At 37.4% G+C, this 23,978-nt stretch overlaps 2 protein-coding genes across 4 annotated transcripts in view; one reads left to right on the forward strand and one right to left on the reverse strand.

Moving 5' to 3' along the window:
- h1-0 (H1.0 linker histone) lies at positions 1–1,188 on the reverse strand. The gene has a single exon (XM_055182032.2). The coding sequence runs from the start codon at positions 1,035–1,037 to the stop codon at positions 432–434; it is 606 nt and encodes a 201-aa protein (XP_055038007.1). The 5' UTR covers positions 1,038–1,188; the 3' UTR covers positions 1–431.
- Positions 1,189–1,356: 168 nt separating this feature from the next.
- rhbdl1 (rhomboid, veinlet-like 1 (Drosophila)) overlaps positions 1,357–23,978 on the forward strand; it is a 66,194-nt gene continuing 43,572 nt past the window's right edge. The window contains exons 1-3 of one of the 3 annotated variants that reach the window (XM_055182017.2): positions 1,357–1,513; positions 7,106–7,230; positions 21,710–21,868. In XM_055182017.2, coding sequence (XP_055037992.1) covers positions 7,225–7,230; positions 21,710–21,868 — 165 coding nt within the window. In that variant the 5' untranslated portion in view covers positions 1,357–1,513; positions 7,106–7,224. Of the gene's footprint in view, positions 1,514–5,725; positions 5,929–7,105; positions 7,231–9,371; positions 9,832–21,709; positions 21,869–23,978 lie in introns of those variants that run through there. The other 2 variants (XM_055182016.2, XM_055182015.2) reach the window with 2 other exon arrangements.

Below are 23,978 nucleotides of genomic sequence, written 5' to 3' on the forward strand. Positions count from 1 at the left end.
TAAATGAGAAAAGTTTAATGATGCACAGATGCGTAATAACAGTTTTATTAAACAGCAATGAAACGTCTACTAAGTTGGTTCAATTCTGTACACCTTCTTCATATAGAGCATAAAGCACCGTTCTTCATACAAACAATGACATTTTTTTACAGTCCTAGAATAACCTAAGAATATATTTATTTCAGAGAATTAGTATATCTGAATAAGTGTCCAACAATGTTTGATTTAAATGTCCATTTGGGGCAATGTAAAATAAATAACTTAAGCAATTTCGATCTTGAATCCTCTTCTTTACAGATGCACAATTGCGCACAAAAAAAGTTTCTAAAGAAATGCGCTGAAGTCCGCGCACGAAGACCATACAAAAATACCAAAAACATTTGCTTCAAAAAGTGTATTTACACCAAGTTCTGGATTGCATCCGAGTCCCTTCACTTCTTTTTGGTCGTTTTCTTGGCTGCTGTTTTGGGTTTGGGTTTCACCGTTTTCACCTTCTTGGCTTTGGTCGCCTTGGCGGGTTTGGCCACCTTCGCCTTCGTCTTCTTGGCAACTTTCTTGGCTTTGACGGGTGATTTCTTTTTCTCCACCGCCTTCTTCACCTTCTTCTCCACGGCTTTCTTGGTTTTCGCCGGGGACTTGACCACTTTTTTGGGCTTGGGGGCCTTTTTGGGTTTGGCGGCGGCTTTTGCTGGCTTCTTGACTTTCACGGGCGCAGGTTTGGGTTTCTCGGGCTTCTTGGCGTCCTCGGCTTTGGCCAGTTTGAAAGAGCCAGAAGCTCCGATGCCCTTGGTGTGACGCAGGAGACCGCTGGCCACCAGGCGCTTCAGGGCGAGTTTGATCTGGGAGTCGGCGTTGTCTCCCACCTTGTAATGGTTTTTCACATACTTCTGGATGGATTGACGCGACGCGCCGCTGCGGCTCCGGTCCGCGGCGATGGCCGCTTTGATCATGTCTGAGTATTTGGGATGCGATGTCGCTTTCTTGGAGCTTTTCGTCTTCTTGGGCTTGGAACCGGGTGCAGCTGCCGTCTCAGCCATGGTTAAGAGTTTTGGCTCCGAAAAAAAACGAGCTGTCAAAAACTCTGACAAACTTGGTGAAAAAAATGTGCAAATAAGATTACAGACACGTCACGACTGCCTATTTGTTTTTTCTTCGCATTCAAATGTTTATTTAAAGCGCTGCGGAAAGTGTGTATATTATTCGTCCAAGTGCGCCTGTACTGTATATGTAGCCTCCAAGCGGACGTGATTGAGAACACCAACTGCCAGCAGCTGATCAAGCGAGCTTCCATGAAACCTGCGCGGGCTGGTTTGTGTTTCTTCCTCCTCGAAATACGGCCGAATTCGGGCGGCCTGGTTCGGTACCGATCCCGTCGGCGCCACGATCCGAGAGGGGAGGCTTTGGGCTTCACGTGCTTGTGTCGCTTCGGCGTCATATCTTCGAGCCATGAACTTTTTTTCCACAAAAATCCGCCCAAACCGACGAGAGCCGGGATGTATTTTGCAGAATTCAGGTAAAATTAACCCAAACCGACGAAACCGAGCCGGACGACACCGAATGCACATGAAAGCCCAATCAACCTTTCAGAGGACACGATGAGTTTGATTGATGCAAATCGTCGTGTTCGTTTTTAATAAGCCGAAATAGTTGACGAAATAAAACAGTCCGGCCACAGAGTCCGCGTGACGTTTATCCGATTATTTATTGTTAAACCTTCTATAAATTAAATGTGCGCGAATCAAAGTGGCTCCCGTATTGTGGATCATTTTCACACATTTCAAGAGGTGTTGGTGTTATTTATGTGCTTTGTATCTGAACGATTTAAACCTTATAATACATAAACGAGCTGCTCCAACACTCAGTGCTCAGAGAGAATTGCTTGGCTGTTAGGAAAGTTGCCAGCAACCCAAACACCAGCTTCACCGACCAGAACCCATCGGTACCGTGCTCAGATTAAACATTTTCACCTAATTACACCTATGCACGTTATAGACACATGTAGTCTGATCAACTGGTCTGATGCTTTAAACGCTCGTGCGTTCTTTTGTTATCTCTGTTGGCAGGGAAACCCGTATCCCATCTCTTAATCTTCACTCATCTCTGCACCCATCATTTATCAGGTCATCGATTAAGATCAGACTGCCGACGGGTCGTCGATCAGTTTTATTTCTGTCGCCTAATCTTTTTCTGTTATGTACATTTTCAGGGCTGATAGTGTTTCAGTCAGAACGCCATCTTGAATCTCTTCTTTTTAAGGATTTAGTGTTTCCATCTAATGAAAGCCTTTTTCACCAGCCCACAACTTTTAATTAACCCGCAGGATATTAGAAATTAAACCGTGATTGATAAACCAGATTAATTTACGATTTTCAGTTCAACTTTGTGCTGAAGTTAGTGATCGTGCGCGCGCCTCTGCATACCACTGAAACTGATGACATTTTGTTGCTTTTTCAAAACTATTAAAACACGTTTTTATAAAACAGATGTGGCTTCAGATGTGCCACTTTCTATTGTAATACAGTGTTATTAGAAAGAGAATCACAAATCGTGATATCTTTTTTATTGCTCACTATTTTCATTTACACACCTATAGTGAATTTGTGTGTGACGTAGTACAAGGTGTCTGCAGGTGTCTGGTGCTGAAAACAGCACATTCAAAGTGTGCATTTCATCAGTGTTACTAAACAATAGACGAATAACGGGCCAATAAGTATTCGTGACCTACACACAATAATACAGTCATCATCTTTATGGTGCTTGGATGCATGCTGTAGGCTATTAATCCTAGAGGAGAAATTGAATCTACACAGTACCTACAGTAACAATTTTATAATACACAGTAACACTTCTGTACGTGCCTGCATGGTTATTATTATGCTCTCAGCAACCAATTTAGCGTTTATAAGACGTCTAATAGCCGTCCAAACACAGCTCAGACGTCTAGACTAAACACTGCTAAATTTGGGCCGTCAGTAAACATTTTATAGACCACTAAGCATGATTTTATGGAAAATAAAATAAATAATGAAATAAATAATTGAAACCACATCATACATCTCGCAAGCTATCTTGGCAAAGAGAATATGTAACAAAATTCAAGTTTATTTTGGATAGAAATGGGGACTATCGTTAACCTAAATGGTGAAACAATGGCTATGTGCTCCCTGCTGAAAAAAACAAAACCATTACAGAAAATTATATTGGTTTTATTGGAAATTTTATTGGTTCTAATGGAATATGGCCCAAAACACACTACAGTGTAGTGGTTTTAATGGTAAAAGCTAATGGTTCCTATTGGTATTTTAATGGAAACCATTAGAATTTTCTGTAATGGTTTTATTGTTTTTTTCAGCAGGGCTTGCTGGGCTGGCTTACAGCTAATTTTGTCTTCTGTCTTTTGTATTATATAGCTTTTGTTGTTGTCCTTCAGTCTGCTGAATGATTAAATATGAATGGAAAAATTGAAAGTGAGCTATCAGGTAACACATTTTGGGATGCTCACGATCAGAATGTGATTCTGTATTATGCTCATTCATTGTGTGTCCATGGTGTCATTTTTATTAATATTGAGTCGTCCTTTCAGTTTTATACAGGACCCATCCTTTACATCACGAGACATATTTACTTATATCACAGCTACTCGTGACGTCAGACTATAGTACGCGTGAACGCCCTATTGTGCGCTCCCAGTTTATTAAAGTATGGTCGCGCGCGCACGTGTGTTCCCATTTAAATGACGTATGGGTGCGCGCGTGCATATGTGTGTATTGTGAGTGACAGAGAACAAATGCGGAGCTCATATATCTGATGTGTGTGTGCACTTCTCACGAACTCAGCTTTGAGTTTTTGATTTATTCAAATGATAATAATTCTCACTGCTGTAGCCCATAAAGTAAGTCACATGTGTATGTTGTATGTGTTATGTTTATGAGAATATTTTTTTTTCATAATAACAAGGAAAAGATTTTAGTCCAGGTTATAACATCAAAGGGCCAGGCCTTTACATTTTGGAAAAACATAAAGGTCACAAAGATCCATGTGTTTTGCTGCATTAAGTTAGTCAAAGATTTTTATGCATTCTTTTAAGGTAAGGCTAATGCAAGGCCGTACTTAAACCAGCTTGGTTTAAGAAGATGATTTAGCTTGGTCACTTTCAAAATAGATTTAGACCCACCAGCTTGACCATCTTAAAACATCTACCAACTTAGGCTGGTTTTAGCTGTTTCTGTTTTTAGTATGGAAACTAATTAGAATTAATATTTCGAATGTATTACTAAATATACTAGTATTTTATATTAAAATGTAATCAGCACCGCAGTTATAGTAGGCCAGTATAAAGGAATGTGTAAGATAAATTGTATGAATAGCAATATTGTATGCATCCCGACTGCCAAATGTAGCTTATTGAAAATGTCTTACATCTGTTTTGCCAGTAGAGGGCAGCACTGCACTGTTCTGCATTACGTTGTACATGTGAATTGAGATACACCACCAACAGATGCATATGCTGGGTCAGTCTTGTGAAGCCCACAAATATTTGACAAGCATTATATTCAAAACTTTCACACGGTTTGAGTGCAGATTTATTTCTTTAGTTGGTATAACAAATAATCATTTACATATAAATCTAAAAGAAATGTTTAGATATAACGAAACAAATTGCAATTATTTTAGCCTCTAATGTATCTACAATATGCTAAACATAATATTAAAAGGTGTAATTTCATATCATAGATACAGTATGGTCAGGGCCGTCACTAGTGGGTGAAAGGTTGTGACAATTATAGGGGCCCCTTACTGTCCAGAGGGTCCCCCAAAATCCAGAAGTAGGCTACAGGCCTCCATTCATTTCATGGGCATCGGAAGCAAAAAAAAAACACTTACTGGAATAGATGCCATTTTCTTATATTCTGGTGCCTTTTAATTAAAGGTGACATTTCACAAGACTTTTTTTAAGATTTCAAATAAATCTTAGGTGTCCCCAGTTTACGTATGTGATTTTTAGCTCAAAATACCATATAGATAATTTATCATAACATGTTAAAATGTGCCATTTTTGGGTGTGTCCTTTAAACTGCAAATGAGCTGATCTTTGCACTAAATGCAAGTGCTATGGTTGGATAATGCAAATTAAGGGGCGGTATTATCTCCTTCTGACATCACAAGGGGAGCCAAATTTCAAGGAGCTATTTTTTCACATGCTTGCTGAGAATGGTTTACCAAAACTATTTTTTTAGGTTGATAGAAGCACTGGGGACCCAATTATAGCACTTAAACATTGAAAAGTCAGATTTTCATGATATGTTCCCTTTAAACAATTGCTTTTGTAGCGTAAAAGCTTTGCTTACCCGTGTCGTGGCCCGCAGGCAGGCACGAAGGAGGCAAAAGTAGTGAAAACACGAAGTGGAGTTTTAATTATATGGACTCTAAATGAGCCAAGAGGAGTGGATTTGAGAAAGCGGCAGCGTGGACGTCAAGGCTGTAACTAAAACGCGGAACGGAGTTTAATTTATTACGGCATTTCTCGAGTGGAATGGAGTTTAGTGACGGCGCTCTGACAAGTGAACAGACATATGCGCTAAATTAGAGAAAAAGTGGGTGGGTCCTGTCCCACCCACATATAATGGTTCCGAAGCCTATGATTCTGTTTATAATATTTAATATAAGTTCTATGTCTAATGAAAAGCACAGAAAAATGCAATACCAATCGAATTTTTATATTATTCAGATCAGTCAGTGACAGACATCAGAGGGAGCCAATCAAATTATAAGTCCCGCCTTCAGCTTGTGAACAGAACCAATCAGAGTGAGGCAGCCGTTGAAGTATGTGATGATGATGTTTACAGTGGAAGAGCACGAGACTGACTGAGGGATGTAAGGAGAGACCTGTTGTATTCCCGTCTATTAAGATGTCCATTAGTAAGACAGGTTAGTGCGTTGTCATATCGCTGCTCGATTTACTTTTGTGGGAATAGGAAGACTAGCGGCTACCGCTATCACATCATTTTCTCGTTACTGTACCGGCGCGAGCCCCGCCTCCGACCTCAAGGATTACGCGGTCAAAGTCCTCTTCTTTTATTCGCTATTGTGAATAACGTTACATTTGTTTTGAATAACAAACTGGAAAAAGGGAGACAATGCATGTCAAAAGCATTAACGTTACAGATCTGCCGGCAGTAACGTTATAGAGACACCACGAATGCAACACACTGATGGATACCTTCATTAGCTTTGATAAATACTATATATTATGCAGTACCATAATATCTTCATCCAAAATTCAGAAAAGTAGTCATTTAAGTGGTTTTATTTTTACATTTAACTGCATGCTTTTCAATTTCTGAAGCTGTTTGATAACAGACTGGTACAACTATTGGAAAAACTGAGCCATTGTATAAACAAACGTGGCATTTTATTATTGAATTAGTTTGTCTTCAATAATTGCATAGGGCTTTAAACAATGTTTCTAACCCTACTGAAAAATCCAGCTAAGACCAGCATAAGCTGGTCAAGCTGGTGGGTCAGCTGGTCTTCCAGTCTAACCAGCTAGACCATCTTAAAACATGACCAAAACATAGCTAGACCAGCTTGCTACATCAGCAAAACCAGCCAATACCAAGTTGGGAGACCAGCTAAGACCAGCTCACTAGCTTGTGCTGGTTTCAGCTGTTTTTTTTTCAGTAGGGATTGGCTCATTTACATAGTTTTGATATTTATAAAAATATTTAGCTTTAAAAGTTTATGTGTGTTTAGTGATGTTCAGTAAAACCAATATTTTTAAGTTATCTGTTTTGTTATTTTTAGGTTATCATTAGGTTCCATGCTGGCTTACATGCTCATATCTCGTACAGTATATGATATTGGTGGTGGGGGCCCATAACTAGCTACGGCCCTAACAATGGTTATATTAAATAATGCTTACTGGGGAAAACATATTTCATGATGTGTCAGAAACATGTACATGCATTATATTTATTCTATAATTTATTTTTGTCCTTATTTCCATATCATTTCTTTGAAAATGTTTTTCTGTAATGCTGCTTTGCAACAATGCAAATCGCCATACAAAAATAATTTTAATTGAATTGTTTGCCTTTCTTTTAAGGTCAAGTAGTTCAAGCCAGCATGGATTGATGTCAGGCCGGCGTTATTGATCTCACCCAGCACAAAATGCAGATGCTGTAGAAGTTACACCCGCATGCTGCTACTGTAAATCACTACATTATGCAGGTAAACAGCATGCAGAGATTTACAGTATAATATCATTTAATCAACCTTAAATAGACACTTCCATATAAATGCTTATGATCGTAAAATGTATTCCAAGACACCACCAGTCAAAAGTTTTGAAACACTCACTCTTTCCTTATTTAGATAATGTTTTTCCACATCACAGAATAATAATAAACTCGTCCAAACTGTGGGATAACACAAATGTAACTGTGGGAATTATGTTGGTGACTAAAACCATCCAAAATAAATCAAAACTCGGTTATATTTTATAATCTGAAATGAAAACACCCTTTGCCTAGAAATTGCAAACCGTACTCGTGTCATTTTATCAAGAAACCTTTTGATGTTTCACCTAAGGATGATTTTTAAAGAATATCGAAGGAGTTCACATTTAATCTGGGCTCTTATTGGCTGGTTTTCTATTCAATGTTTAGTCTATGCCATCTATTTAAAAAATTAAATAAAAGGTTTGTTTTCTAATAACAGAAATTAATCTGTTTGGCACAGCTGTATTTTTGTCTACAGAATTTCAAGCATTTAAACATACACCTTCAGATTAGATTTTTAGATCATTGTTAAAGGGATAGTTCATCCAAAAATGAAAATTCTGTCATCATTTTTTCATCTTTATGTCTGCATGAATTTTTTTTCTGATTAACACAAAAGAAGATATTTTAATAAATGATGGTAAGCACACAGCTGATTGTAACCATTGACTTCTATAGTAGGAAAAACAAGTATGATGGAATTCAATGGGTACCATCAACTGTGTTCTCACCATCATTTATCAAAATATCTTCTACATAATTTATCACAATACTTCCATAATATGTGTTTTCCTGCTATGGAATCAATGGTCACAATCAGCTGTGTGCTTACCATCATTTATTTTGTGTTCATCAGAAAAAAGAAATTCATACAGGTTTAGAACAACACGAGGACGAGAAAAATAATGACATAATTTTCATTTTTATGTGAACTATCTCTTTAACATTTCACTTAACAGCATGCAAAAACATCTCAGAGATCTTTATAATGCCATAGCACCCTGCCAGCAACCTACAGAATCTTTAACATGGCAACCATATATCACCACTCTACAGAAAACGAAAATTTACTTTTCATTGTAAACTTTACATACAATCACAAACAATTACAGCAGATTATCATAAACACAACAAATAAAAAAAATGCAACATCTTCACAGTCTGTTTAGCTTCAGGTTAAAATCTGTTGAGATTTTCTCTTCCGCTAGTTAACAATATGGGAACAGACACAGTTTTAATAGAGACTGGGAGAGGATCCAACACCATCCTAGTGTGAACCGAGTCGATCACAAACAAACTGCACTACAAATATGACCCAGATTTCTAGAAGAGCAGCATACTCACATGAAGGCTGAACATAAGATCAAGTCTTGCATTGTGATTGTGTGGTTTAATGCACATAGTTATAAAATGTATAGCTGGATGCGCTGTAAATCACTTTGAATTTATGCTTAATGCATGCATAAATGCATGCTCCAGTGGAAGAGCATTGCATTAGCAGCGTGAAACATCACAGGTTTGAACACATACTGATCAAAAAATTCTTAAATATATAAAATTATTGCAGCATTCAAACAACAAGAATAGAAAAATATAATAAAACATATTGGCACCACACCAAAGCTTTAGCTATTTATACACCAGTGCATAACATGGAGACATTTTAGTTTTCTCTTTCTATCCTTTAGTCTGTTACCACCATTAAACTGTCCACGGATAAAATGACCAATCCGAATGATTTAATGAATGACAGTGTGTATGTGATTATCAAGCTGTTAAGTGCATATGTGCCCAGTGACTGAACTGCATGGGAATGTGAATAAGATTTGTAGTATCTGCTGTGCGTGTGATTAATGTCCGATTTAGGCGTGCAGAACGCGCCTGCGCGCTGTTTGTGCGTATGTGTGTACTTTATGTGTGTGTGCACTGCAGTGAATGTGTGTTTGTGTGTTTAGTCTCTTTTTAAGACTCCTGCAGGGTAGACGGAGAGCTGCAGCTCTTTAGACACACCCTCTCTGTTCTGATTGGCTAGCTAGCACCACCTCCCTCCCCTTTCTCATTGGTATTCAGGTAGTACGGTCTTTGTGGAGGACAGAGGGGAGAGGGTGAGAAATAGAGAGAGAGAGAGAGAGATTCACATAGTGTAGGTACGGGCGATACGACCACAACAAGACGGGCGAGCTGAGAAAGGGTGGAAGAAGGAAAGTGAAGAGAGGAAACAGATTGACAAGGAAACATCTGCAGTTAAAGCACTCTGGTGTACAAGTATATAGTTTTGGATGGTTTGGGGTGCCTGCATTGGATTGGATCCTAGCTGAGCTGACCAGGTTCATCCTGCGGATACACCGCTGGACGTTTCGCGTGTGCATCTCACGTGGTCTCGCTCCCATCAGGGAGGTGTGCCGCACGGACCGACGAACGTGCGTGTTTGCGGGCGTGCGTATGTCTCTCGCCGTGTGATTTCCACATATGTCCTTATTTTTGTGGATGTGTGCGCATCAGGGCCCAGTATATGGATAGAAGCTCTCTGTTTCAGCTCATACAAGAGCAGGTAAGAAGAAGCAGCAGCAGGTTGCTATGGTTACTGCATCCTCCTGTGCGTCTGTGTGCATGTGTGTGCTGATGTGTTTCTAGGCCGATGCCGAAGGATGCAGGATGAGTAAGATGGGATGGACAGTAGAAATGAATGGGTTGAGTGTGTGTGCGTGGTCCTTATGTTCAATTCCTGGCTGTTACTCTGATACTACTACACGAAACATTGGCACGGATACTGCTTAACACCCGGTTGGGTGCTTGTGCTAATATACAGCATGTAAATCGCACAAGATGATCCACTGTTATCTACTATTTGATCCAGTATGGTATTATAGATTTAACTTTATATTTTTATATATTTAAAGCTGCTATAACTTTATGTATATTTGTGACCCAGCTATTCAGTTTATTTGAGATGAGCTCTATTTAATTTCATTAAATGTAGTTTTTTTAGCAATATAGTTCAGTTTGTTTAAGTAGAGATTAAAGCCTGTTTATTTTAAATTCAGTGTGTTTTTAACCATTAATATTGTTTAAGTAGTGGTAAGCTTAAAAAACAGCTTTTCTGATTAAAGTAAACCGAGAGAGATATCCATCAATCTCTGATCAGTCTCTCAAAATCAATACTCAATACACTCTCAGATAATAAGGTAAAAAAGCTGTCACTGGGAAATTACCATTCAAAAAGTTCCTAAAATGTACTATTTAGGTACAGATATGTATAGGTACCAATATGCACCCTTTAGGTACAAAGGTGTAACTTATTAAATGGTACGGCCTCAGTCAAAGTTTTTATATCTGAAAAGCATTAATAGCGCAATTAACATGCATTTATTTTCATAAAGATTTGATTTCTATTTGCAAGATTTATTTTTGCGCTCATTCTCACCCTGCAAAGGTGCATTTCATTTCATTTTTTCATTTCATTTCTCTTTTATTCTTTTCATGAAAATGCATTATTTATACAAGGCACATACAATTCATTTGAATTTGAACCCTGCAAGGGTGCATTGCTCTCTCTGTATGAAGGGAAAGAGGTGTGCGTGAAATTTAGGGTAAAAGCTAGAACAACGAGTTCGTCCCGGGACACATTTAGAGATTGCTTGCTCATTTCTGAGCTGTTAAAGGAAAACACCACTGTTTTTCAATATTTTACTATGTTTTTACCTCAACTTAGATGAATTAATACATACCTATCTTTTTTTAATGCATGCACTTTTAATCTTTGTAAAGCACTGCTTGAATGTGTTAGCATTTAGCCTAGCCCCATTCATTCCTATGGCTCCAAACAAAAGTTTTATCTTGTGCCACCACACTTACTCGTGTAACTACTCATGTATCAGTCTTTAATTAGGGAGAATATGGAAATGTTTGGTGGCTTTTAAATTCATCCCTGTTTGGATCCTAAGGAATGAATGGGGCTAGGCTAAATGCTAACACATTCACCACGCGCTGTACAAAGATTAAGTGCACGCATTAATAAAAGATAGGTATGTATTAACTCGTCTAAATTGTGGTAAGTACATAGTAAAATATTAAAAACCGGTGGTGTTTTCCTTTAACCCAGAGTATATCTAATTAAAAAGTTCACGCTGAGGTTTCTTTGCAAACCAAAATCTCATGTTAGGTCTTAAATGACAGCATTTATATTAATATAACAATTTCCTGACACCTCTGTATCCGAGTAGTTCATTTTGGTTTGAATTCATCAAGATTCAAACTACAGCTTGCTTTGAATACATATGCATGAATATATGCAAATTAGTTTTGTTCTTGGAGGAAAATCTTAGCTGGGCTTAGTTAATCCTGCATTATATTGATACTGTGGTGTTACTTCTGTGCTCTTGACTTATTAGCAGGGCTTGTTAAAGGAAACAACGCAACAGCTATTGCTTATCCGTGTTAAATTAACAAACCCCCTTCAGGTTTTATTATAATTTGATCTATGGACATGAAGGAGGACATGTATCATGCTGTGATCAAGGATAGGTGTGATAATACTTTTCTTAGTGTTCAGACTTGTCAGACGTCTGATTTTCACCAGTTGGGTGGCACCTGAGTCATATCAAATAAGATTTAGCCCTAGAATGACGATTATCTAAGGTAGGGGCTCTGTACAGAGTCGCGTGAGCTGCTTTTGGAGATATTTGTCTTTTCCCATTCAAGTAGATGGGACTTCAGTCTTGCATGACTAAAATAACTGCCCGGAGGTGTTAAAAACATGTGGGGGGACCTTCCTAAAGGGTCTTTGGTTGTATCTACTCTAGGGATCAGAATATCAAAAACTTTTATTTTGACAAGACTAAAGCTGTGTGCACATCGGCAGCTCTTTCAACAAGGTTGTCAGGAGGCGATTCTAATTCAGTTTGTACTAGTAATACAAACAAATGAGTAAAATGGCAGACTTTTCGTTCCATTGACTTCCTTTCATATCAGACCAGAAATGCACATGTGACCAGTAGAAAATCAGTACATCACGGCGAGACCTTTCTCTACTAAAAAGCAAAGATGGACGAAGCTTTCCCCGTCCATATTCGCAGCAACGTCCAAAAAATATTCACATGCTCAAAGTCTGGTGTGACCACCCCTTAATCGTCTACAGCAGTAACCAATGAAAAACAGATGACGTGAGCTCCACTACTTCGCTTTCATTGGTAGTCACTCCCAAGCAAAGACGTATAGCTTGTTGATCAAGCATTGCGTTACCAGCTCAAAAGGTCATGGGTTCAAACCAAGATAAAAATGTAATACCTTCGCCCGCTTTGAATAAAACATCTGACAAATGTGTAAAGGTAAAATTGTCTAAAAAATCTACACTGGGTTATTTTCAACCTAACGTTGGGTAAATTAAGGACAAACCCAGCAGTTGGGTTAAATTAACCCAGAAAGTGTTTATGTTTGTCCCAACAATGCACTCTAAAAAATGCTGGGTTGTTTTAACCTAACTGCTGGGTTTTAACATTGACAAAAACCCAGCAGTTGGGTCATTTTATCCCAGCAGTGTGTTCTGTCCAATAGTAGTGACCCAGCCCTGGGATAAAAACAACCCAGCATTTTTTAGAATGTGGTGGGTTAAACAACCCAGCATAGGCTAAATTACACCCCAACGGTTTGGGTTTGTCCATTTTTGACCCACCGGTTGGTTGTAGACTTTAAAAAGGGATAAACCCAACTATAGGGATAAATTAACCCAGAAAATGTTTTGATCCAACAATGGGTAAAAGCAACAAAACATTTTAGGTTGAAACATCACAGCATAGGTTAAATTACAACCCAACGCGTTGGGTTTGTCCCTTTTTGACCCATCATTATATCGGGGTTATTTTTAGAGTCTAGTTGATGCTTTGAAAAATGTAACTGATACTTCAAAAATCACGAAAAACCAATAACTTGGTTGTAAAAAAAAAATGCAGATCAAAATTGAATACCTAATGCACTGTAGGTCACTTTGAATTAAATCGTCTGCCAAATGTGTATATTTAAATGATTGGTATGAATTTGTAAGAAGTAAATCGTACAAAAACTTTTTATTAACAATTATTAGAAAAAAGCAGTAATCCAGCCCCTACACCAAAATGAGACTTTACACAATCATACGCATAAGTCACCTGGTAAAGTAGTTACAAATTGTCTCAAGTGTCTGACGTCTTTCTAAGAAAATGTTCACATTGACTGCTTTGGTGAAAAATGTTTGTGTATGTGTGTGTGTGTTGTGTATGTATGCTGATGCTGAGAGATTCGTTGATGAATAGGACAGGCCATCATTCAGTCAGAAGGGCAGAATTGATCTTTGCCTTCAGTGGATCAGGGACAAACACACACATCATCAGTTTATAGTGTCTGCTCACGACTGTCTGTGACTCTGAATAGTGTGGATGTGTGTCTCGTATGATTTTTTTAGTGTAGTTAGGAAATGACAGTACAATAAATGGTGTGAAGTCTGTCTGACGTTATGTTTGTGTTGTGTGTTAGCCTACATAAGGTGTGAGTGTGCCGAGTTTCTGTGTGTGTTTCTATAAATGCGCTTAACCTTTTTGTTGATGCGTGTTTTTTATTTTCTGCTGTAGGAAGCAATGCTGAGCTCACATCATTTCTGTCTTTAATGCACACGTATACTGTACAGTTCATATACACACACGTCACACTGAATCGTCTCAATAACTAGGGTTTATTAAATGATATCTCATCCCACTACGTTTGTGACAGTGTACAGAAAAATAATAATATACAGATCTTGTGTGCATGCGTGTGTGTTTGTGAATCAGTATTGTCATTGGCACCAGCTGGTCTGAAAGAAAGAGGGCATTTGATACTTGCATCACTGCACCATATTTATGCATGATATTTGCATAAAGTAGCAGCAGTTGGTCCAGTAAAACTCTTCAACTTCGACCAGTTACATAAACAGTAAGAGCAGAAACATCAGCAAGGGAGTAAATGGAGACAGAGACAAATGAAGAGCTTAAGTCTCAGTGTCACAGATATTACTCCTGAGAAAAAGAGCCAGGTAATCTCACATATGAGTAAAGACGTGTCTCAAACTGTCCTCAGATCTGCGAAAGTCAGAGATTTTAACATTAACTCATCACATTCTTATCAAATTTATATCAATGACCAAGTTATGATCTCAGTGAAAATTGTATAGCTTTATATTCTTACAGTAGGCCAACAATTCTCTTGACGTTGGGTCAAAAAGGACAAACCCAGCTGTTGGGTTAAATTAACCAAGAAAGTGTTTATGTTTGTCCCAACAATGGGTAGAAACAACCCAGCATAGTTTAAATTACAACCTAACACCTTGGGGTGTCCCTTTTTGACCCAACGGTGGGTTTTACACTTTTAAAAATGTTGGGTTATTTTCAAGCCAGTGTTGGGTCAAAAAGGGACAAACCCAACCATTGGGTTAAATTAACCCAGAAAATGTTTATGTTCGTCCCAACAATGGGTTGAAACAACCCAGCATAGTTTACATTTCAACCTAACACTTTGGGGTGTCCCTTTTTGACCCAACGCTGGGTTTTACACTTTTAAAAATGATGGGTTATCTTCAACCCAGTGTTGGGTCAAAAAGGGATAAACCCAACCATTGGGTTAAATTAACCCAGAAAATTTTTATGTTTGTCCCAACAATGGGTTGAAACAACCCAGCATAGTTTAAATTTCAACCTAATGGGTTGGGTTTGTCCCTTTTTGACCCAACACTGGGTTGTACACTTTAACAAATGCTGGGTTATTTTTTTAAAAAAGGTACAAACCCAACCATTGGGTTAAATTATCTCAGAAAATGATCCAATGATGGGTTAAAACAACACAGCATTTTAGGTTAAAACAACCCAGAATAGGTTAAATAGTTTGGGGTTGTCCTTTTGTGAACCAACTCTGTCCCTGGGTTTTTTTACAATCTAGTTGATGCTTTGAAAAATGTAACTGATACTCCAATAATCACGAAAGACCAATAACTTGGTTGTAAAAAGGTGCAGGCAGGCCATCATTTTTGCATGCTATTTGGTACAAAGAGTACTGTGATAATACCATAGTACACTCTAAAAAATGCTGGGTTATTTTTAAACCATCGTCGGGTCAACAAGGGAGGAATCCGTTGGGTTGTAATTTAAACTAAAGTCATGTCTCAGACTCTGCGAAAGTCAGAGATTTAAACATGAACCTATCACATCTCATTAAATCTATATCAAATTCTCCAAAGACCCAATTATGATCTATCTCAGTGATAATTGTACAGCTTTATATTCTTACAGTAGGCCAAAAAAAACTTTGCTCTAAAAATAACGTTGACGTTGGGTCAAAAAAGGACAAACCCAGCTGTTGGGTTAAATTAACCAAGAAACTGTATATGTTTGTCACAACAAGAGTTAAAACAACCCAGTATAGGTTAAATTACAACCCAACGCGTTGAGTTTGTCCTTTTTTGACCCACCGGTTGGTTGTGCAATTTAAAATGCTGGGTTATTTTCAACTCAGTGTTGGGTCAACAAGGTACTAACCCAACCATTGGGTAAAACTAACCCAGAAAATGTTTATGTTTGTCCCAACAATGGTTTAAACAACCCAGCATAGGTTAAATTACAACCCAACATGTTCGGTTTGTCCCTTTTTGACCCAACGCTGGGTTGTGCACTTTAAAAAATGCTGGGTTATTTAACCCAGTGTTGGGTCAAAAAGGGACAAACCCAACCATTGGGTAAAATTAACCCAGAAAGTGTTTCTTTTTGACCCAACAATGGATTTAAACAACCCAGCATAGGTTAAATTACAACCCAACATGTTGGGTTTGTCCCTTTTTGACCCAACGCTGGGTTGTGCACTTTAAAAAATGCTGGGTTATTTAACCCAGTGTTGGGTCAAAAAGGTACAAACCCAACCATTGGGTAAAATTAACCCAGAAAATGTTTATGTTTGTCCCAACAATGGTTTAAATAACCCAGCATAGGTTAAATTACAACCCAACATGTTGGGTTTGTCCCTTTTTGACCCAACGCTGGGTTGTGCACTTTAAAAATGCTGGGTTATTTAACCCAGTGTTGGGTCAAAAAGGTACAAACCCAACCATTGGGTAAAATTAACCCAGAAAATTTTTATGTTTGTCCCAACAATGGTTTAAACAACCCAGCCTAGGTTAAATTACAACCTGATGGGTTGGGTTTGTCCCTTTTTGACCCAACGCTGGGTTGTGCACTTTAAAAAATGCTGGGTTATTTAACCCAGTGTTGGGTCAAAAAGGGACAAACCCAACCATTGGGTTAAATTAACCCAGAAAATTATCCAACAATGGGTTTAAACAACACAGCATTTTAGGTTAAAACAACCCAGCATATGGTATGTTAAATTACAACCCAATGGGTTGGGTTTGTGCCTTTTTGACCCAACCCTGTGTCTGGGTTATTTTTGCAATCTAGTTGATGCTTTGAAAAATTTAACTGATACTTCAATAATCACAAAAGACCAATAACCTAAAGACGTGTCTCAAAGTCAGAGATTTTAACATGAACTCATCACATTCTTATTCAATTCAAATTCTTCAAAGACCAAGTTATGATCTCAGTGATAATTGTTTAGCTTTTCATTCTTACAGTAGGCCAACAAATGTCTAAAAAAATCTACGCTCTAAAAATGACGTTTGGCTTTGGGTCAGAAAAGCATGAACTCAACTGTTGTACTACCAGGGTCCAAAGAAAGTGTTTATGTTTGTCCCACCAATGGGTTGAAACAACCCAGCATAGTTTAAATTACAACCTAACACGTTGGGGTGTCCCTTTTTGACCCAACGCTGGGTTGTACGCTTTAAAAACGGCTGGGTTAATTTTAACCCAGTGTTGGGTCAAAAAGGGACAAACGCAACCATTGGGTGTAAATTACCCAGAAAATGTTTATATTTGATCCAACCACAGCATTTTAAGTTGAAACAACCCAGCATATGTTAAATTTCAACCTAACGTGTTGGGTTTGTCTCTTTTTGACCCAATGCTGTCCCTGGGTTATTTTTACAATCTTGATGCTTTGAAAAAATGTAACTGATACTCCAATAATCACGAAAGACCAATAACTTGGTTGTGAAAAAGTGCAGGCAATAATATTTGCATGCTATTTTTAACCCAGCATTGGGTCAACAGGGGACGAACCCATTGGGTTGTAATTTAACGTATGCTGGGTTGTTTGGGTGAAATATAAATATACATTTTCTGGGTTAATTTAACCCAACGGCTGGGTTTCTTCCTTTTTGACCCAACATTGGGTTGAAAATAACCCAACATGTATATGCAATATTTACATACTGAAAGGAATATAATGGTAGTACTGTCAGAGCAGGGTCCAAATGCATTTTTACCATGAAAATACCTTGTTAGCTTTTATAAACTTGAAGGTATACTCCATAAATAATTTTAGTGCCAAGAACCAACATATTTTACTCTCAAATGATCGCCCCATTAATACGGATGTTTCTGGTTCCAACATATGTGATGTATTTTTGGAAACCATGGCAACAGCGAGGTTGTTTTTAGCCAACTAGGCAGAGAAACAGCTTTGTTTTCACGCTCGATCAATGAACGGACCATCAAACAGTCAACCTACACCAGCTGTTTACCTATAACAGCTTGATAATTTTACTCGATGATGATTCGCCACACATGTAATGTTTGTCTGGAGGTCATGGTGCTGATGGTAAACAGGTTTTGTACTAATGATATACAGTTATCTTCTGTTTTTATGTCTGTTTTAATAAATGACATTATTAAATATGGCACACATCAGTTATCTGACTGTTTTATAACGATTACATCTCCACTTCTAAAATCAGTCCAACTGTCTTAATATCTCTTGGTACTATTGGGGTATTTTAATATCTTTGGCTATGAAAAATACCATGATACATTTACTTCAATACCATGGTATACTTCAAAGTACCATAAAGGCTAGAGCAGTGTGCTAGTAGCAGCACAATAGTAACAGGTTCGATCCCCAGGGAACACACATACAACTCCTACATCTCATGCAAAAGTGTTATTTTTTGTGGGTTCTGATGTTCGTTAAAAAGTGTTTGTCAAATGCAAACATTATTAGGTCAATATAGTGTAAATGTACCATAATTTATATTCATATAGACAGGGGTGCTGTAAAGGGGGGGTAAACAATGACAATTCTCGGGGCCCACTAGTAAGAGGGGGCCCAGAGAAGCCCCCAAAATTGTGGTGCTAAAAAAAATTTTATAGTAAAAATTATTAACTTTAAATTATTCTATTTGCTGTTTCCTGGTATCAAAAAATTTATTTGTTTAGGAAACACAACCGTCTGTGGGCCCCTTTCCCTCCTCTCAATTGTCATAAAATGGTTCAGTCCGCCCAAATTGTATAATCCAGGCAACACAGCTTGACTTCACTTATAGTGCCGGCAGAATATCAACTTGACTGACAAGGAAGTGAAAATGCCTAAAAAATCTGGAAGTCAAAAACGGAAAGAGAAAAAAATAAGAAGTGAAAGAGGCAAAGGGTCGACATTATGTTACCAAGGTGGGTTTGTAAGTAGGCCTAAATTGTTAGTGGACCGCCCGTCCGTGACAATGATCGTAGCCTACGGCACTTTTCTGTGCTAACGCGCACGCTTCGTACACAAGGCCCCAGGTCTCTACGGTAGCATTTTTTGACAAGTAAGCACGTTTATTTATGCACGTGATTTATTTAGACAAAGTTATTGACTATGCAAATTTCAAACGGTCAAAATGACGCCTTGTTTGTTCTAGTGTTAAAGATAATTACCACACTGCAAAAAAATAATTTTCAAGAAAAAAATTCTTAGGATTTTTGTCTTGTTTTCAGTAAAAATATCTAAAATTTCTTAAATAAAGATGCTTTTTCATGATGAGCAAAACGACCCAAGAAAATAAGTCTAGTTTTTAGACCAAAAATATTACATTTAAGGGATTTTGTGCATAAAACAAGCAAAAAAATCTGCCAATGGAGTAAGCAAAAAATCTTGAAATTTTTTCTTAAACACTAAATTCAAGAAAAATGTGCTTACCCCATTGGCAGACTTTTTAAATAATTTTTAGATATTTTTACTGAAAACAAGAAAAAAATACTATTTTTTTCTTGAAAATAATTTTTTGCAATGCATACGTTTAAATGTTGCGGTTAAAATGACTACTGGTGGCCGCTCTAGTGTTAAAAGTGCATGATAAGGGAACTCAATTTTCTCCCCATGTAAGGTAAAGAAAACGCTGGAAAAAAATAACAATACACAGTTTTATTTAAACATTCAACACTGCAAAAAATGACTTTCTTACTTTATATTTTTTTCTTGTTTTCAGTAGAAATATCTAAAAATTCTTAAATTAAGATGCTTTTTCTTCCTGAGCAAAATGACCTAAGTAAATGAGTCTAGTTTTAAGACAAATTTATATACAATTTAAGTGAAATTGTCCTTAAAACGAGCAAAATGATCTGCCAATGGGGTGAGAAAAAATTTGTGAAATAAGATTTCTTTTTTCTTAAACACTTAATTCAAGTAAAATTTTCTCACCCCATTGGTAGTCAAAATACCATAAAAGCGCATGATTTTATGCAAATTAATATGAAAAAGTCTCGCCTGTGTTGGGGGCCCTGTCAAGATTCTTTTCATGGGGCCCAAAATCCTTAGCAGCGCCCCTGCATATAGACTTCAGAATTTCTCAATGACAGGGCAAGAAGACCTCAAGATCACTTAACAGTATGACTAAACAAGCATTAAAACAAAACAACTGAAAACAAATATATATCTTTCTAGTTATGCCAGTTTTTTGTTAAGTTAAAATTGCAATTGGGGGACTTCAGATATTATTTTGGACAATTGAGGAGCTTTGAAGTCAAAAAAGGGTGCACAAGTTGATCCTCAGTATCACAGTAATGACTGTAGTAGTACTATGGTACTTTCCAGAACTTCATACTTCATCATTAGTGACACCCTGTCTCCATGAGCATGTGTTGTAATGTAAAGTGACAAAACTACATCACTGTGCCGGTCTCGCTCACTCTCAGTATAGACGTGGTGTCACTCTTTCAGGGTGACAGATTTGTAATCTGTAACCATGGTTACAGCAGCCGAATCGCTTCACTTACTGATTCTTTTAGTTAGTCTCTTTCTTTCTTTTTTGTTCTCTGTGCCTGTCTCTCTCTCATCTACTCGTGTGAAATTTGAATACAGCGTACAGAAATAATTCAAAATAAACAGACAGAGTAAAAATAGACATCGTTGTTAGTGAGTGGATCTCTTCTGGAAAATATTCAGACTTGTGAGACTTGCACACAATAATGTGAAATAGTTCAATTAAAGCATGTGTGTGTCTGGTGTGCTAATGCATGTGTGTATGTGTGTGTGCGCTTATGTGTGTGTCTATGTATATGTATGTATGCACGTATGTGCATGTGCATACATGTGTGTGTGCGTGTTGTGCATGCATGTTTGCGTGTGCTGTGTGTGTGTGCATCAGACAGATGGAATTGTGCTGAATGACTACAATCACATTGCACTCATAATGTCTGTCTGCTCACTAAACAACTGTTCATTTCATTTTTATGAGCATTAAATGCAGCTGTATCAGTTCATGTTAACACTATTAACTTGTGATAAATGCCACACTGTAAAACTATTTGAATGTAGTGTAAATCATAGGTCTCATCTTTTAGGAAGGTAACAGCACAATCGGTGCAAGACAAGTCTCACAACAAAGTTTTATATTTAGGGTTAAAGGCTTAGAGGTTTTTTTCATTTATTAAAGAGCGGGGGTAAATCAAGAGTTTTCTAAAGTTTGATTGTGTTTATGGGGTACACTGTAACATGTGTTAAAGCATTATTTTTAACCATTATTCTGCACTGCTGAATAAAAACAAGCTGTTTAGTTCCAGGGTCTATGAAGCCCCTCCCTCAGAAATACGCAATTAGCCCAGTTGGTTAGCTGTCTCAGTGTGTTGCGATTGGCTGTCTTGAAAAAGCCCCCTTTGCTGCATGTTCCCAGGACATTTTGGGGATAGTGATATCACTTTACCATGCAATCCAGCCGTTCGCTGTAGTTTTTTTTAGAAACGATTTCTGTTAAAGCATTTATCTCTCATTGCATTGAACTTGCATTGTAACTTGATGTTGTTTATGCACAAACAGCAACATTACAAACTAACTGTAGTTAAAAAAGTTGAATCAGAATCAGCTACACATTTAACCCCAAGTATGAATATTACTCATAGTGATGATGCTTGCCCAACACTGTACATGCATATAATCTCACACACAGTGCCAATATACCTTTGTGTGTTTTTTTTTGGGTGTTATAAGAATTTATGTTAATATTAAATGGTTACTGTAAATTCTGTAAAAACTCATCACAATCTTCTTTTATTGTTGGTATGCAGCTGGACCCAGAGCAGACTGGTTTTATAGCAGTGGAAAATTTCACCAGTCTAGCTGAGCATCATGAGATACAGCTGGACCCCAGTAAACTGGAGATGCTGCTCGCCCTGGTACAGAGCAATGAACACGGACACGTCTGCTACCAGGAACTTATCGAACTGGTGAGACACATTTACAGACATACTGCTTATAGTAGGTGATCCAGTTATTATCATTTCCAATTGCCAAATTTTATTTACAAGCGATTTGGACGATTTTCAGTTTTTTCTTTGTTTAACTCTTTCCCCCTAAAATAATGCCAGTCAGCGTCAACATTTTTTTATGATTTTCACAAAAGTTTAATGCCTTCCAGAAAATGTCCTTCTTTAAATATATAAACATACAATATATCAAATGAAAGAACAAACCCTTTGCTTTCAATAAAAAAAAGTTTTATCCTATTCATTTTACTCTTTTTATCACCTCTCAAATATGGGTAGGTCTCTTCAAAAATACCACATTTTGAGAAAAAGCTGAGATAATTGCATTTTCGTAAATGGCTTTTGTTAGAGATAAGATTCAGAATGATGATCAAAACATACCGAGTTTTTACTGTTTTTGGATCAGTGGATGCTTCAGTGTTTTAAAAGTTGTGTAAGAGCAGCACCTAGTGGATAATAGCAGAAATATGGATTGCCGTAAAAACTCGTTATTGACAGGGAAGCGTTTTCTCTTTATTGATGACATAACTCGTCAATGGCGGGAAAGAATTAAAGGAATTGTCCATTTTCTTAAAAGAAAAATCCAGATAATTTACTCACCACCATGTCATCCAAAATGTTGACGTCTTTCTTTGTTCAGTCGAGAAGAAATTGTTTTTTGAGGAAAACATTCTCATTTTAATGGACTTTAATAGACACCAACAATTAATACTTAACTCAACACGTAACAGTTTTTTTCAACTGAGTTTCAAAGGACTATAAACAATCCCAAACGAGGCATAAGGGTCTTATCTAGCAAAACGATTGTCATTTTTGACAATAAAAATAACAAATACACACTTTTAAAGCATAACTTCTCGTCTGCAAGATCTGGTCGTGATGCGCCAGCTGACCCCACGCAATACGTCATGACATCAAGAGGTCACAGAGGACGAACGCGAAACTCCGCCCCAGTGTTTACAAGTGTGGAGAAAGAGGACCGTTCCGACGTTGTTGTATGTGGAATGATACTAATTAATGTGTGTCAGTTTATTGTTTACAATGGTCCGCAAATGTGCGTTTTATATATGTAACACGTGACCTCCCTACGTCACTACGCATTTACGTTAGGTCGCGCTGGACCGGATCTAGACGAAAAGTTGTGGTTTAAAAGAGCATATTTTTTATTTTTTATCGTTTCGCTACATAAGACCCTTATGCCTCGTTTGAGATTGTTTATAGTCCTTTGAAACTCCGTTGAAAAAAACTGTTACGTGTTGAGTTAAGTGTTAATTGTTGGTGTCCATTAAAGTCCATTAAAATGAGAAAAATCCTGCATTGTTTTCCTCAAAAAACATAATTTCTTCTCGACTGAACAAAGAAAGACATCAACATTTTGATGACATGGTGGTGAGTAAATTATCTGGATTTTTCTTTTAAGAAAATGGAATATTCCTTAAAGCAACAGAGAGAAAAGACTAAAAGAGTACATGAACAAGATGTTTATTTGTTTGTTAACAGGTCATACTGGCTTTACACAAAAATATCTTTAGTTTCTTTATATTAGAGACTACAACTGCATCTTAAGCAGCACAGTGATCAAAGATGCAGCATATTAGTGCAATGTTGTTTATGTTTTAAATTAGATTTATTTGTTCTGTAATCTATATAACATAATTATATATATATATATATATATTAAATGTCAGGTTTTAAAGGGAAAAAACAAACTGGCTTGTGCTTTGTAAAATTAGGTGAAATAAATCAGAACACCCCATAAAACAAAAACATCAGACAGGCTGAATAAAAGTGTAAATTCACTTTCTGACAGGAGGTGGCACTTATGGCAGCAGAAATGCAGTGGTTACCGTGGTAACATTTACAGCTCTTTATTGGGCATTTAATTTGTATTTGTTTAATGTTTTTAGTTGATAACTGAAATTTAATGAATTGATTTTTTTGGCGGACATTACAAATGGCACCTTTTAACGATTAAAACCAGAATCCAAAAACAGGAAAACACGAAATTTGATATTAAATAAAACAGAAGTTGGAAAAACAAATGAGATTTCATAGGGCCGGAAGCTAAAAG

Source organism: Misgurnus anguillicaudatus, chromosome 25 (genome assembly GCF_027580225.2).
Source record: "Misgurnus anguillicaudatus chromosome 25, ASM2758022v2, whole genome shotgun sequence".
Lineage (NCBI taxonomy): Eukaryota > Metazoa > Chordata > Actinopteri > Cypriniformes > Cobitidae > Misgurnus > Misgurnus anguillicaudatus.

Coding starts and splice junctions, on each gene's coding strand:
- h1-0 (XM_055182032.2), bottom strand. CDS start 1,037: ATGGCTGAGACGGCAGCTGCACCCGGTTCCAAGCCCAAGAAGACGAAA.